The following is a 13,825-nucleotide window of genomic DNA, read 5'->3' as shown; positions in this document are numbered from 1 at the left end:
ACAGCGATAGAGCTCAAGATAAGACCACGAAGACCACCTTTGAAGTCACTAAGTCACTAAGACACCGGTTAGCTTTTCAGAGGTGGCGAGGGCTCCATGGCCTCAAGGGACTCAGGAGTGAAACTGAAATGGCTTTTTATTGCTTTGTTGGTTGTTTGCTAGCTAGCTACCGAATATAGCCAGCCAGAGTATTACTGTTGTGGAATTTAATGTTTCCATTGGAATGTAATGCAATGTAGCCTTGTAACTGTGAAGTTGTTTTAGCTGTATTTCTAATGTCATCTGGCTAATTTGCTAATATTAGCTGATTACTTGGCTAATGTTGCCTTTTTTGCAGAGTTTGTCTCTGTTTGGGAAACTTGTCCATGTGAAGTTGTTTTAGCTGTGTAGCTAACATTAGCTGGCTAATTCGCTAATATTAACATTTACTTGTCTAACGGTGCTTTTTTTGGTTCACAGTTTGTCTCTGTTTGGGAAACTTGCACTTGTGAAGTTGTTTTAGCTGCACAGCTAAAGTTAGCTTGCTAATTTGTTAACATTAGCCGGTTACTTTTTTTTTTGCCTCAGTTTGTTCCCTGTTGTTTGATAAACCAGGCAGGCCATTATTCTCAGATGATTTCCAGCGCTACCATCTGTTTACTTTTGTAACCAATATAAAATATACTTGGCTAACATTGCCTAAATAGACATCTGACTTAGTGGACGCCCACATAACTAATGGACACATGCTCTCGGGAAAGGGCACTGCAATACAACCCTCGTTACAAAATGTTCTTCCGCACATTTTATGCAGTTTCATATTTCCACCAGAGAGGTCGCCAATTCCCAAAATTGGCCAAACTTACAAAGTGCAGCTTTGAAACACCTTCCTGCATCTCTGTGTTATTGTTGGTTTGTGGTAGTCAACATTATGATACAGATGCACAAAAGACTTGCTTTAAAAACACTAGAATATTCCTGTAATTGCGAACAGCCTTTCAGCACTTCCAAGGACTATAAAGACAAATGAGGAGAAAAAAAAAAGATCTGAGCAATTTTGTTGCTATTTTGTGAGAAAAAAGTGAAATAATCCCTGTTGAGTTTTCATTATGAAAGATCTCATCTCAATGGGGTATTAATTGAAGAGGCCTGACCTCTGGGTGATTACCCTTTGGAGAGCCCTCACCTTGTTCATGTGCAAAATGAATAAATATATAAATAAAATCATGGGCCATCTTACTGACAGCGTAATTAAAGAAGAGATCTGGGTCATGTGATTGTAACCTTCAGCAAATGGAAAATCACCACAAGAGTCAATGGATAAAATAAGAGGCTTGTTTTCTTTTCGTTCGCCTTTAGTCTCTCTTTAATTGCGTTTTAATTAAATTTACCTGTTAATAATTTAGGATTTTATTCAAAGGCATTGTAGATGATGCTTTTTGAAGATTGAATGTTTTTTCAGATTTAACAAAGATGTCTAAATGCTTTCAAACTAAAAGTGTGTGTCAAAACACACCACTGCTTAGGTATTAAAGATTCAGTAAATCTTAAGGGAAGATTCCACTGATTTTTAAAAACGTCAACATAATCTAGCTGTTAGTAAATCAGCAAAGTCATTCAGATTGTTTTACTGAAAAAATTCACCATTCTAGAAAAACTTACTGAGTCGGAATAGCGCACAATGGCAGTGATAGAAACCAGGGTGATAGGAGTCCAACACCTCTAAACACTACCTCACAGAAAGTTACACAAAATTCTTATGAATTAATTGCCTGATGCCTTAAAAGCTGTTTTATGATTAGGTTTTCACATAATTGTAGTTGTACTGTAGATAAATAATCTACTGATATCCATTTGATTTTTTTACATGTAACTATCATGCTTTAATTCAGCTACAAATTTAAAATTTCTATTGTTTTGTTAAAAATCCTATGTAACCAAAAGACTGTATTTAATATGATACATTAATTCAACAAAAAAATGTATACTTTCTGTAAATGTAAACAGAGCCATTCATTATTTTGATGTCAAATGCTCCATTCTAGAGAAACTTATAACAGAGATTCCCTTACAGTGGTGTTTATGGGAACTGGGGGTCACAATGTCTACAACACGAATATAGCCAATTTTTTTTTGAAGGGACTATTTTACCTAATAACACCCTACATGTACGTCCACCATGAGTGTGTTTTATACAATGTGTTGGACCCAAACCTTGACAAAACTATCATAAAACAATATTTCAGGCATCTGGCAGCATATTCAGTACCATTTCATGCAATAACTTTCTGCTTTTAGAGGCATTAAACTCTTCAGACGTTTGGTTCTTATCACTACCACTGTGAACAATTCTGTCTTTGTACGTTTCTCTACAATGGATTATTTCAAACCCCTCTGAATGACTTTGTTTACATCGTAACCATCTAATCATGGAGAGTATTTTTGAAAATTTGGTGGAGTTCCTCTTTAAGTAATATCCTAATCTATAGTTCTTCTTTGATACTTTGATGAAAAATAGGTGAGAAATAGACCTGAGGTGTCATCTATCCAGAACATCACTGTGTGGTACTGAGAGCTTATGGCAGTGCGCGTGTGTGATCCTGGCCCCACAGGCCAGGGAGAGACCTTTTATCCTCTATAATTAAGTCCCCTTCTCTCCTGCCCATTACATCTCCCTCAAATGCAGCAGCTCAAGGCGAAAATTACAGTCTTTTTTCTCCCTTTCTCTCTCCGTTTTTCCTTCCAGCCTTCCCATGCTTTCCTTCTCGCCTGTGACTTGGGATGTGAGTCTTAACAACGTTTGTACGAGATCGATCGGTGGATTTCACCAGAATTAGAGCGGGACATTCCGGAACGAGAGAACACCAAGTGTGGATGATGTGTGGCAGCTCTGAATCACACAGAATGACATGATGGCAATGATGTCACATAGGAATAATAAGAATTGCATTAAGACCCAATTACAGTCGTTTTTACCTGCAATGTTTGTGAGCGAAATGACAGTAATTTCATATTTTACTTTTTCAGGAAATAAATTTTGCATGTAAAATTTTGGATCGACTTCGCCTTTGGTGAACTTCGACAGGTGAATTTGTTTCCACCAGTAGCGCTACTGATTTAGCTGCATTGACTTCTGAAGGGGTGGCCCTCCATAACCCTCCCTGCTGAAAAAACTCATACAAACCTCTAAGTGTTTCTGTTGGTTTTTGATGTTTTTAATTGGTTGATATCACATTGTAAAAGATCCTAATAGTTTCCCAGGTGACCAATGACTGATTCAAAATGCATTTCATGGTTTCCTAATGGAATCTGAGGGTGCTCTACAGGAAACTAGAGGTCTCTATTGGATTTATTAAGCCAATTCCCATTAGAAAGCAAAACCATTAGGTTTTAATCCTAATAGTTTCTAATGGTCATTTTTCAGCAGGGATGAACATCCAAAAATGGAGAAAACAATCATTTGAAGTGTCTAAATGTTTATCCTTTTAATATTTCTTGCTCACTGTCTAAAAGAGTTGGCCAGACATTTTTGGTTGGTGGACAATTCACAGTCTAGCAGTGAAACTGAGGGGTTTAAACACTAAAAATGATCCACCACCCAATAGCACATGCTTTTTGGTGATGCTGAGCACTGAAGAACAGGAGCTAACAAAGTATGCAGAGAAACAGATGGACTACAGTCTGTAATTGTAGAACTACAAAGTGCACTTATATGGTCAGTGGAGCTGATAAAATGGACAATGGGTGTAAAAACAAGTAAGTAGTTTTACCGTTATGGCTGCTCGGTGTACTTTTGTGTTGTTACTGTTTATGGTGGGCAAATTAAGCAAACTAGCCAGCTTGCTACCTGTCATGTTAGCTCCTTGGCTACTGCAGCTGCACACAAGTCACCTCACAGTCGTCAGCCACGCCAGTTACCACCACTTTTTTTGGATTCAGTGTGCAGCACTACACTCCCATGAGTAAAATTATTATTATCTATTATAATTATTATAATAATGTTCACTTTGTTACATTACTGTTTATCATTAGCAAGTTAGCTAGTCCGCTAACTGCACTGTCATGGAGATGTGGAGTCTAGTGTGACTGTGGCTTATACTGTTTTAATCAGAACCTATAGAAAAGCAGCACATGCTTTATAACCATGGGACTATGGATATTCTTCCTTTTTGTGGTGTTTCATAGAGTGAATTATTATATAACTGAGGGCTACTGACTGTTCAGCCTGAGATCTACATTGTACAGACCTCACTTTAAAATGCTCACATCATGAAAACCAAATTTTATTTACTTTTTTTAATAAAAGAGTTTGATGTTGTATGTAAAAGCTGTTAAATTTGAAAAATGTTCCATTTACTCCCCAGTTCATATAGTCTATACAGTCCATATCTTCAGATTAGGCTGTGAAAGCTGTCTGTTCTAGTGCACTGTTTTTGTGATGTCACAAAAACAAACACATTTACATTTATCCATCTATTGCCTGCCTACACGCACTGAAGTTATCTGTTTAATTGTAAGAGATGAAGAGATGTTGAGAAACGGTCATGCAAAGTTGAATTATGACTGTTTTTGGTACATAAACCCACATGAATGTCACAAGTGGGCCTCAGGGGAAAAATAAAATGCAGTGTTGGATATGGACCCTTTAATATCCTAGAGGCCTTGATTTAAGGACTATTATTCAGTAACTTCTTCGGGAAGTACAACAAAGCTGACGCATGAGCTGTGTAGTAATGAGAGGGAGCCTCTTGAGGTTTGAGGGGTTAATCAGATGTGTTAGACCGACGCTGGGTTCCCCTGATCTAGATGAGTAAGCAGTAGTCAAAAACTGAAAGAAGTCTCCATTCAGTCTGCTGGAGGGTCTGTTGTTTACAATTCAAGTCACAAAATGACTGCAGTCTCCCACTTTCAAGGGCAATGCCAGGAGAAAGGTGTGTGTGTTGGAGAGGGGGGTGACAGAGTGTGTGTGTGTGTGTGTGTGCGTGTTTCACGTCAGAACCTTTGGGAAATGAATCAGTGTAGTATTCCTGTCCTGAAGACAACCATGTTGTACATGCAGAACAAATAGTTTCTATTTCCGCTCTGCATGTGATGTATTGCATCCCAAATAATTTGTTTTGTAGAAAAATGTGGTAAAAATAAATAATATAATAGAAAAATTACAGTTACAAATGTTTGGAATCAGATCTCTAAACGTTTTCAGCAGAAGTCCAATTCTGTGAACACAGGTCATTTAAAAAAATGTGCTCACAGTGGAAACGCCACTAGCCCACATACAGAGGATCGATCACACCCAGGCCCCGCCCCTCGCGAGTGCTGATTGGCTAATCTGCTCCGTGACAGACAGTTGCAGCAGATCTGTAGGAGAGTGCAAGGCTGGCAGCTTGGCCCCTCCCCTCTCGAACTGTGATTGGCTAATCCTCTCTGTGACGGACAGCTCCGTCCAGCAGATCAGTCGGAGAGAGTACTGAGAGGACAGCATTCGAGCGAGCGAGGCAAAGTAACAGAAAGTCGGGATTTTTTTCGGTGAAAAACATTTTGCGAAGGCTGTGTTGGACTCAACTGGTCCTCGGCTTCGCTCTTCGCAGCAGAGCTCCCCGTTTCGAGTATAAAGTGTTTTTTTTTCGTTTGTTTTCTTCTTTAATGAACTCCTCAGTCAAGGAATTACGAATGTAAGTTGAGTAACGTTCTTTGCGCGCCAGCTCATTTGCTAGCGGACGAGGTCTCTTTTCCACGACGAGGCTGGACTGAAACTAAGCATGTAAACATCCGCCGAAGTCCAGCGAAGCAACAGACTGTCTTTGACCGACTTTCAGAAATGATCCCACCGGCCAACATGACCGGGAGCGACGACTGTGTCGGCTGTAAGGAGAATGAAGGGGACGCTACGGACCTGCCTCAGTCTCCGTCCTCGGTCAGCCAGCAGGAGTCCAAGGTAGCTACGCCACTCTAACGGTTTTAACGGTCGCCCAACTTCAGATCTCCGATGCTAATTTTGTTTTTGAGAGGTTTTAATAACAGTTTTCCCATTATAATCTTAATCCTACGCAGGCATAATTTACAGCAACTTATTTGGAATATGCCTTAAAGGCGAATTCCACCATTTTTTTTGTCTGCATAGTTAAATGGTTGAGATGTAAACAAAGTCATTCAGAGTAGTTTAATGTGAAATTTGTAGTGAAACGTACTGACTATTACTTCCTTACAGTAGTGATATACAGTTATATGTAATGTTTATGATGGTAAAATAGTGGTGAATCTGAAAAAATAAGTTTTCTTTGGAGACTGTTTTGCCTTAGAACACCCTTCATGTATCCCTCCACCATGGGTAGATTAAAATACATGGATTAAAGTACGTTTTAGACTAAAACTTTATCACAGAATTATCATAAAAAATGTTTTCATGTATATAGTAACATTCTGTGAGGGGGCTTTTAGAGGTGGACGTCTGGTTCCTATCACCACTGTGAACAGTTCTGACTTGGAAAGTTTCTCGAATTAAGTGTTTCACACCAAACCTCTCTGAATGATTTTGTTTATGTGTTAACCACATAATTATGCAGAAATTTTGAATAATTGGAGTTCCCGTTTAAGGAGAAAAGCACTTAGATTTAAGAGCTGCAGCAAAAACAATTGTGTGAAATACTGTAGCTAGTAATCTAATTCATCATTGAATAATTTAATTCAGAATTTATCATAATAAAGAGGCCTGCAAAACTCAGTTGAAGTGAAAAGCAACAAGCTTCACAAGACCAAAATTCTGTCTATGCCTTCAAATAATTATCCACAAATGTAAAGTATAACCGTCTGTTAAGATATTCTGCTTAATGTTTATTAATTATGTGCATGTTTCATTTTAGTTGCTAATGTGTTGATGCTGATGAGTTAATGTTAATTTTAATTAAAGCTGTGGAGAAAGGCTAACAGCAAAAAAACAAATGATTTTTCCTTCGACTTGAATCATAGTGTGATTGATTGAGCTCCTATAGTGTCTAAAAGTAACAGTACACTTCAGGGACCATAATATGAGCACAGGGACCATAATATGAGCATAATATTACCGGCATTTCATTTATCTGCGTTTAATTTGAGTGAACACAGTGATGAATAACGTACCTCCTGGTGGAGCCGTATAAATCACCTGAAGGTTACTCGCGTAGCTTGATAGAGTATTCCAAATCATCCTCAGGTAAAAGTACTGCTATCTCAATGAAATTGTCTCAAACAGGAGTAGTACACTGCTGTCAGAACAAAACCTCATATCTCCATTTTTGTTTTTCTCCATTTTTCATTTTTCAGTTTTTGACATAATTTGAAAATACCCATTGTCCTGTATATTGTGTGTAAATTCCATGATGAGTGGACCAACAGAAATGACCCAAAATGACTTGGAAAAAAACTCTGGTTCAATTGAGTTACATTAAAAGTAGAGTGTGCTTTTAATTTCTCCTATAAAGTTCTCATTTCGGAGATACAAGGTTTTGTTCTGACAGCAGCGAGTAGCTAACAGAAACAAAACAGAGTAAAAGGTATCAGGTCCAAAAGCTCCTCAAGTCCTGAGATCTGGAGAGAAACCTCTTAGTACATCCAGCATCTAGCACCTTCTCCTTTTGGGATCCTTTTGTGAGAGGTGTGAGAAGCAGAAAAGCAGAACAGTATAAAATTAGGGAATTAAAAAAAATGACCTGAAGAGGAACATTCATCAGAGACTCCTTTCCTCACAAATGTAGGCCCACTTGAGTAGAAGTAGAGGTGGGCGATATGGCAAAAATATATTATTGCGATACTTAACGAAATTTTCACCATGAAACGATATGTCACAATATTTATTTGTATATTTGGCATACATTTTAGCACTAAATAGAATTAAATGGAGCTAGTTTTGCTCTCTTTTTTATAATGCAAAATGCAGCTGGTCAGTGTTCTACGAGTACTGACAGTATCCACGGTACGTTCAGAAAAGCATATTGTATTGTATTGTGACATAATTTATCATGATGATGATATAAACTGTCATGTTGCCCAGCTCTAAAGAGAAACTAAAGTATTGTCATAAATATATTACACTTAATACTTCAAATTATTCTGACATGTAACTGAGTAAATCATTGCCGATCTCTGGTCACAGTTATGTCTACTCCACTGTTTGGCTCAAATAAACGGTGTGAAATTGTCCCATCTGTCTAAAAAGAGAGATCAGTGCTTTCCAAAATGGTACCAAAGTTTCATTTTTCACATTGAGCTTGAGGATCCTGCTTAAGATGTCTACATTTTTAGCTTTACCTAACCACTTGACTGTGCTGCGGTTCATAATTTGCCACGGAGGGGGATTTTTTTCTTCCTTTTTGTGATGTGTAAATGAAGAAGACGAGTTGGACAGATTTGTGGTGCAGTGGGTGAGTCGTGGGATGTGTTTAGTCACTGGTATTGGCATTTTGTCTGCTTTTTTTCAGCCCTCCATCGACTATCTGGGTCATCTCTAGCCCTGAGTTACTACAATTAGGCCTAAAATATCGGACAGGTCACTGAAGTTGTAGAATCCTCTGCCATCTGCACTTTCTGCCTTGCATTAAATGTCTGCTGACACATATTCGCTGCTCTGCTTTGTAATAACCTTTTACATTAACTTCAGACACCTGTTCACATTTCATAACTGTTGCTCACCAGTGGCCTCTTATATTGTATATAACGATGTGCATGTGGTCAGTTTATTCTGTTCATATTGGCAGTGAATCTTATTTTTCCAGTATGTGTTGCATCAGTCAGTGTGTCCTTTATGATATTCACTCTCTGTGGTCTGTTTTGACTTGAAAGGAGCTGTCACTGTCTGCATCTCTGTCAGTGAGTGCCCTCAGGCAAGGCAATGGAAATCCTCTTCAGGATCATAACTAACTGTCTGGTTAAACTCTAAAGAGCTTGGCGCAAGAGCCACACACAGACTTCCACACATACAGGCTACTAGAGTGCATTTTCTCTCTCTAACTGTTGTTCTGCTTTCTTAGAGAAAAACAGTCACAGTAAAGATTAAATTCATTATATATTATAGCTGTCTGTGGCATCTGAAATGAGGTTCATCACCATGCTGACCTGACGTAAGAGTATGCTTATATATATATATAACTTTAGAGGAGAAGGAAAAGACATACTTTACTTTTAATGTAAGTCAATGGAACCAGACTTTTTTTCCAAGTCATTTTGGGCCATTTCTTTTGGTCCATTCATCATGAAATTTACACACAATATAAAGAGCAACAAGCATTTTCAAATTATGTCAAAAACTGAAAAACAACCAAAATGGAGATAGGAGGTTTTGTTCCAACAACAGCGACATATTGATACTATAATCTGCAGATTTGACAGGTGGAGCTTTTTTATAGTGCTTTTCTATTGTTTGCAGTAGGTCTCTTGCTAAGGTTCCTCAGATCATCGTACATGAAATCACTTCTAAAAGCACTTTGAGATTAGAGGTGGGCAATATCGATAACATCATAAATTATGTCACAATATGCTTTTCTGACAATATTGTGGACGTCGTCAGTAATTAACTAACACTGACTATGTTTCGTTACAAAATGAGAATAGTTGGGCCTGTTTAACTGGATTTTGTGCAGTGTGGTTTGTAAAACACTGAATAAAACATTATAGTTTATTATTATTCGTATTATTATAGTATTTTTTCTATATACATATGGTACCCTAAGTTTCTTTTTTGGCGTGATGCATATCATGTGCCATGAAAATGTCTTGAAGTATCATTATATAGTTTTCAATATTGCCCCTCTCTAATTGAGATGTCTTCTAAAACCACTGTAGATGCGTATTGTCTGTTGTCTAATGTGTGTCAACTCATCTAATTGAATAGTTGTGAAATAGTCTTTTTTTTGTTTTATCATGTATGTTGAGTATTTATATATTTACATGTATGTCGCTGTTGTCAGAAGAAAACCTCCAAAACGGTAACTTTACAGTAGAAGGAAAAAACCTACTTTACTTTTAATGCAAGTCAATGGAAACCAGAGTCTTTTCCAAGTAATTTTGGGCCGTTTCTTTTGGTCCATTCATCATGAAATGTACACGCAATGTAAAGGACGATAGGCATGTCCAAATATATATATATACTGTCACCTATAAGCATAAATATATATAAACTTGAGAGTACAATAAAGATAGACATGCACACATGCATTTGGTGCGTGTCCAGTAGCTTTTCGCAATCAATAACATCAATTAGATGAAAACCTATGGAACTCCACTCTAGTAGGCGTTTTTAGGTGACAGCACAACATTCAAACCCTTTACAGCATGTCCCTGGCAGCTCATTTTAAGGTATTCTTGAATCGTAGTAGGAAAGTGTAATTTAAGATACTGAATTACTTGCAAATAAATTTTACAATCCAATTAAAAAAATGCCATTTTGGTCTGTATATTTTCTCTGTCTTCCTGTGATAAAGTGAAATGAATATCCCAGTAGTGATCTCAGAATTCGAATACTGGGACCTAGTACGATTAACTGAATACTTAAGTACCCGTGCACTTTTTTCTTTTTGACTAAAAGCCTTGTGACTATGTCTCAAGACCTGTTCTTGTTGTTTGTACTGTAGAATAAATATAGTGGAGTGCTGATAGTTGGCCATTGCATAATGTAAGAGTAGAACCCTATAATATGATATTTACAACAACAACGTGTTTAATCATTGGGGAATGCATTATTCATGGGATATGCGGAAATGCCTCTAGTAAATTGCTTTTAGTGTGAAATAAGGTCTCCATATTCCATTAAGTTGTTATGTGGGTAATAGAGTGCTTCTGTTTGAACCTGCCCATGCGGCTGTTGCTCTTGCAGAGGACACAAATGCCATCACTAGGGATGCTCTGATCTGAAAATTTGTATTACCAATAAGCGATATGTGGATATGTGAAAGGAACAGTTTTTTATTCTTACATAAATGGATGTCTCTAGGCCATTTAGGCCCCCTTGACAAATAAATGTACGTTGTTTATTCTGATTATCTATAGTTTATTCTTATTCATTCTTCTTTATTCATCCGTGCTGTGGAATCTCCAAATTTACAGCACGCTGTGATACCAGGACATGATCTGGGCTGCTCTAATGCAGCGTGCTGCAAAGTTTACTAGTGTAACGTGAAAAATGGAACACCCCCCCGCTCAGCCAATCATATCAGACCTAGTAAGTTGTCAGCCTGCCATATCAGACCTGGGGGAGGGTCTCTGGTTTTATTCGCCTTGTGAATTAATGTTGTTCAGCAACCACTGAAGGTGACAGTAAGTTAATGTCAGTGAAAAAGTCATATAGTGTCGATCATAATTCATTATATCCCTCTATTCCTCAACCTGTAGATGGAAATTAAGAGGTGGCAGCTCCGTCCAGGGCCAGTCAGATGAGAAGATTTTTACCAGTTAAAAAACAAATTGATTGATCTGTTATGATTTCCTCGAGTCCTTGTAAATCTGAGTTCAATAAAAATAATGTATTACTAAACAGGAGAGGAGAGGGAGGGAAAGAAGCTGAAGGAGACTGACAGAGCTAAAAGCGCAGATCTGACAGAGGTTAGTGATCAAGAAGAAAGCGAGGGAGAGTTGTTTAAGCTCTTAATTTAAATTAATGCTGAATTTAATTGAACCTAACTAGGAAAATATTTGTCACTGTGAACATTAAATTGTCACCTAACTAATTAAACAGTTGTGCAAAACAAAATCACACTCTTTCTGGTGACTCTTTGTATTTGAATAATATATGTAGGACTCTGCAGCTTGTCTAAGAGAGAGGTGACAGCATTGCTTGACTTCAGGACCTTTGCTTGATCTGTGCCTGTTGTAAGTGGATGGAAAGAGTATTTATGTCATGCTAGCTCTGTGCGTAATACAAACTACAAGGAGACAGATTTACTGTGTTATACATATTTATATTTATATTTACTGTACTTTTAGACAGGACCTAAAGGTCATGTGGTGATAGATTGTTTTCGTATCTAAAGCATAAGCAAAAGAATGAATAATCATACACTCTTGGAAATAAGGTAGCAAACTGTCACTGGGGTAGTCCCCCTCTTGTCACTTGGGTGGTACCCTCAAGGGTACATCTCGGTACCTTTAGTCAGGGAACATAATTGTACCATAATCCATTGAAATTATATTATCTATGTTGTATTGACTCCACACACCCCGTCTCGTCTCCAGGCTTTTTATTTTACTGTTCTGTTTTAAACCGTTATGAAAAGGTACATATGTACTTTTCACCTGGAATAAACTTATTAATGGGTTCACAATAGGACCTTAAAACAACTGTTGTACATTTGAGGGAACATTTACATTGTTTGTACCTTGATGAACGAAAAATGTACCTGAACAGAATCTTTATTTCTAGCAGTGTAGCATTAAATATCAGTCCAAGTGAGATTTTGAGGAAACATCTGCTGATTGTGATATACAGCTTATGTGCTTCTTCATGTCCCTGTTTTCATCTCTCTGTCCATTTTTTTCAACAGGTATCTGATTGGATTTTGGCTTTTAGCATGCATTTAATCCTGAATTTGTAGTTTTTTCATTTGCTATTTCAAGAATTAATCCAGATAACCCTGAAAAGCCCACAAGGCTGCTTATATTAGACATTTAAGAGTAAGACTGCTAATCTTGGGTTAGAATTTCTGTTGATATCTAGATGACATATACCAATAAACCCTAGTCTTTATTTACAAGTCTGATGTATTGTAGAATTAATTCCTCCCTGCCTTAGTAACCATATATGTTAGAATATGAAGGGCTGGTCCTAGATCAGCACTCACTTGGAGAGGTTGGGACTTCTGCATATATCAAAGGCTATTGATTTCTGGCTTTTACTAGCTCATACTAGTTTTTGTTGGGCTATAAAATATGGTTTTGTGAAAAGTGGGTTTTAAAACTTCAGAACTCCATCATTTCATGTGTGAAAATTCCTACTTGGATTCCTAAGTGCTGTATTTGCTGGCTGTCAACATTTTCGAGTCTCTGCTTGCTTTCTTTTTGTCACTTCTGCTCTTGTCAGGTAATAATAGGATGAAGAATGTGCCTCTCGTTCGCACACACACAGAAGAAATAGACCTAATCCTGTGCCAAAAATATGTGATTTTTATCAGCCGGCACCTCCACCATGGAGGTGCAGGCTGTTTGAGGCTAACACAGAACAGGCGTTTGGGTGCTGACAGTGGGGAGAAATTGAGTTCGAATAGAAGCAGAAGATTTGTTATTTCCCTGCGTGACGGTCTTTTGTTTATGGAAAATGAACTTAATACAAACAGTGGCATTGTCCATGTGGAACGCATGAGCCAGACGATCCTGATTAGGGGGTTGGGAATAGTGTTAGAGGAGCTTCTTTTCTCACCTAGATAAGATTACATTGCAGATCTTTAATCTGATGACTTATGATCTCATTGTACGGTGCAGCAGATGCTGTGCTTGTAGAGCTAAGGCATTTGTTCTGCAACTTTCAAAGTCAGATTCGAGGATTAAGAACTGTCCTAAAAGAACGTTTGAAGGCAAAGTTCCATTGGCTGCATAAGTTAAGCCAGGTCTGGGTTACTGAGAACATAACTGACTTATACTTTAGTTTTGCTGTTATTCTTTGTCCATTTTCAGGGTCTCTGCCCATTTGATACTGGTTTTAGAGGGCATTGCACATGCATGTTCATTAGCCATTCACTCATTGGCTATAATGAAAGAGGGAGTAACAAGCTCAGGTCCCGAAGCACAGAATCAAGCAATATTAAGTGTTCGTGTTTGATATTAAGCTTGCAGATGCAAACATATTTTTCAAGTGAAACACCTGTTCCACACAATATGCGATAATGAG

At 37.8% G+C, this 13,825-nt stretch overlaps 1 protein-coding gene across 1 annotated transcript in view; it reads left to right on the top strand.

The window, feature by feature from the left end:
- The first annotated feature begins 5,439 nt into the window (after positions 1–5,439).
- stac (SH3 and cysteine rich domain) overlaps positions 5,440–13,825 on the top strand; it is a 62,015-nt gene continuing 53,629 nt past the window's right edge. Inside the window, exon 1 of the mRNA XM_036593854.1 lies at positions 5,440–5,914. Within this exon, the coding sequence (XP_036449747.1) occupies positions 5,798–5,914 (117 nt within the window). The 5' untranslated portion in view covers positions 5,440–5,797. The remainder of the gene's footprint in view (positions 5,915–13,825) is intronic.

Source organism: Colossoma macropomum, unplaced genomic scaffold (genome assembly GCF_904425465.1).
Source record: "Colossoma macropomum unplaced genomic scaffold, Colossoma_macropomum, whole genome shotgun sequence".
In the NCBI taxonomy this organism is placed as follows: Eukaryota; Metazoa; Chordata; class Actinopteri; order Characiformes; family Serrasalmidae; genus Colossoma; species Colossoma macropomum.
The sequence above is the reverse complement of the archived record's forward strand: the minus strand, read 5'-3'. Positions and strand labels throughout refer to the sequence as shown.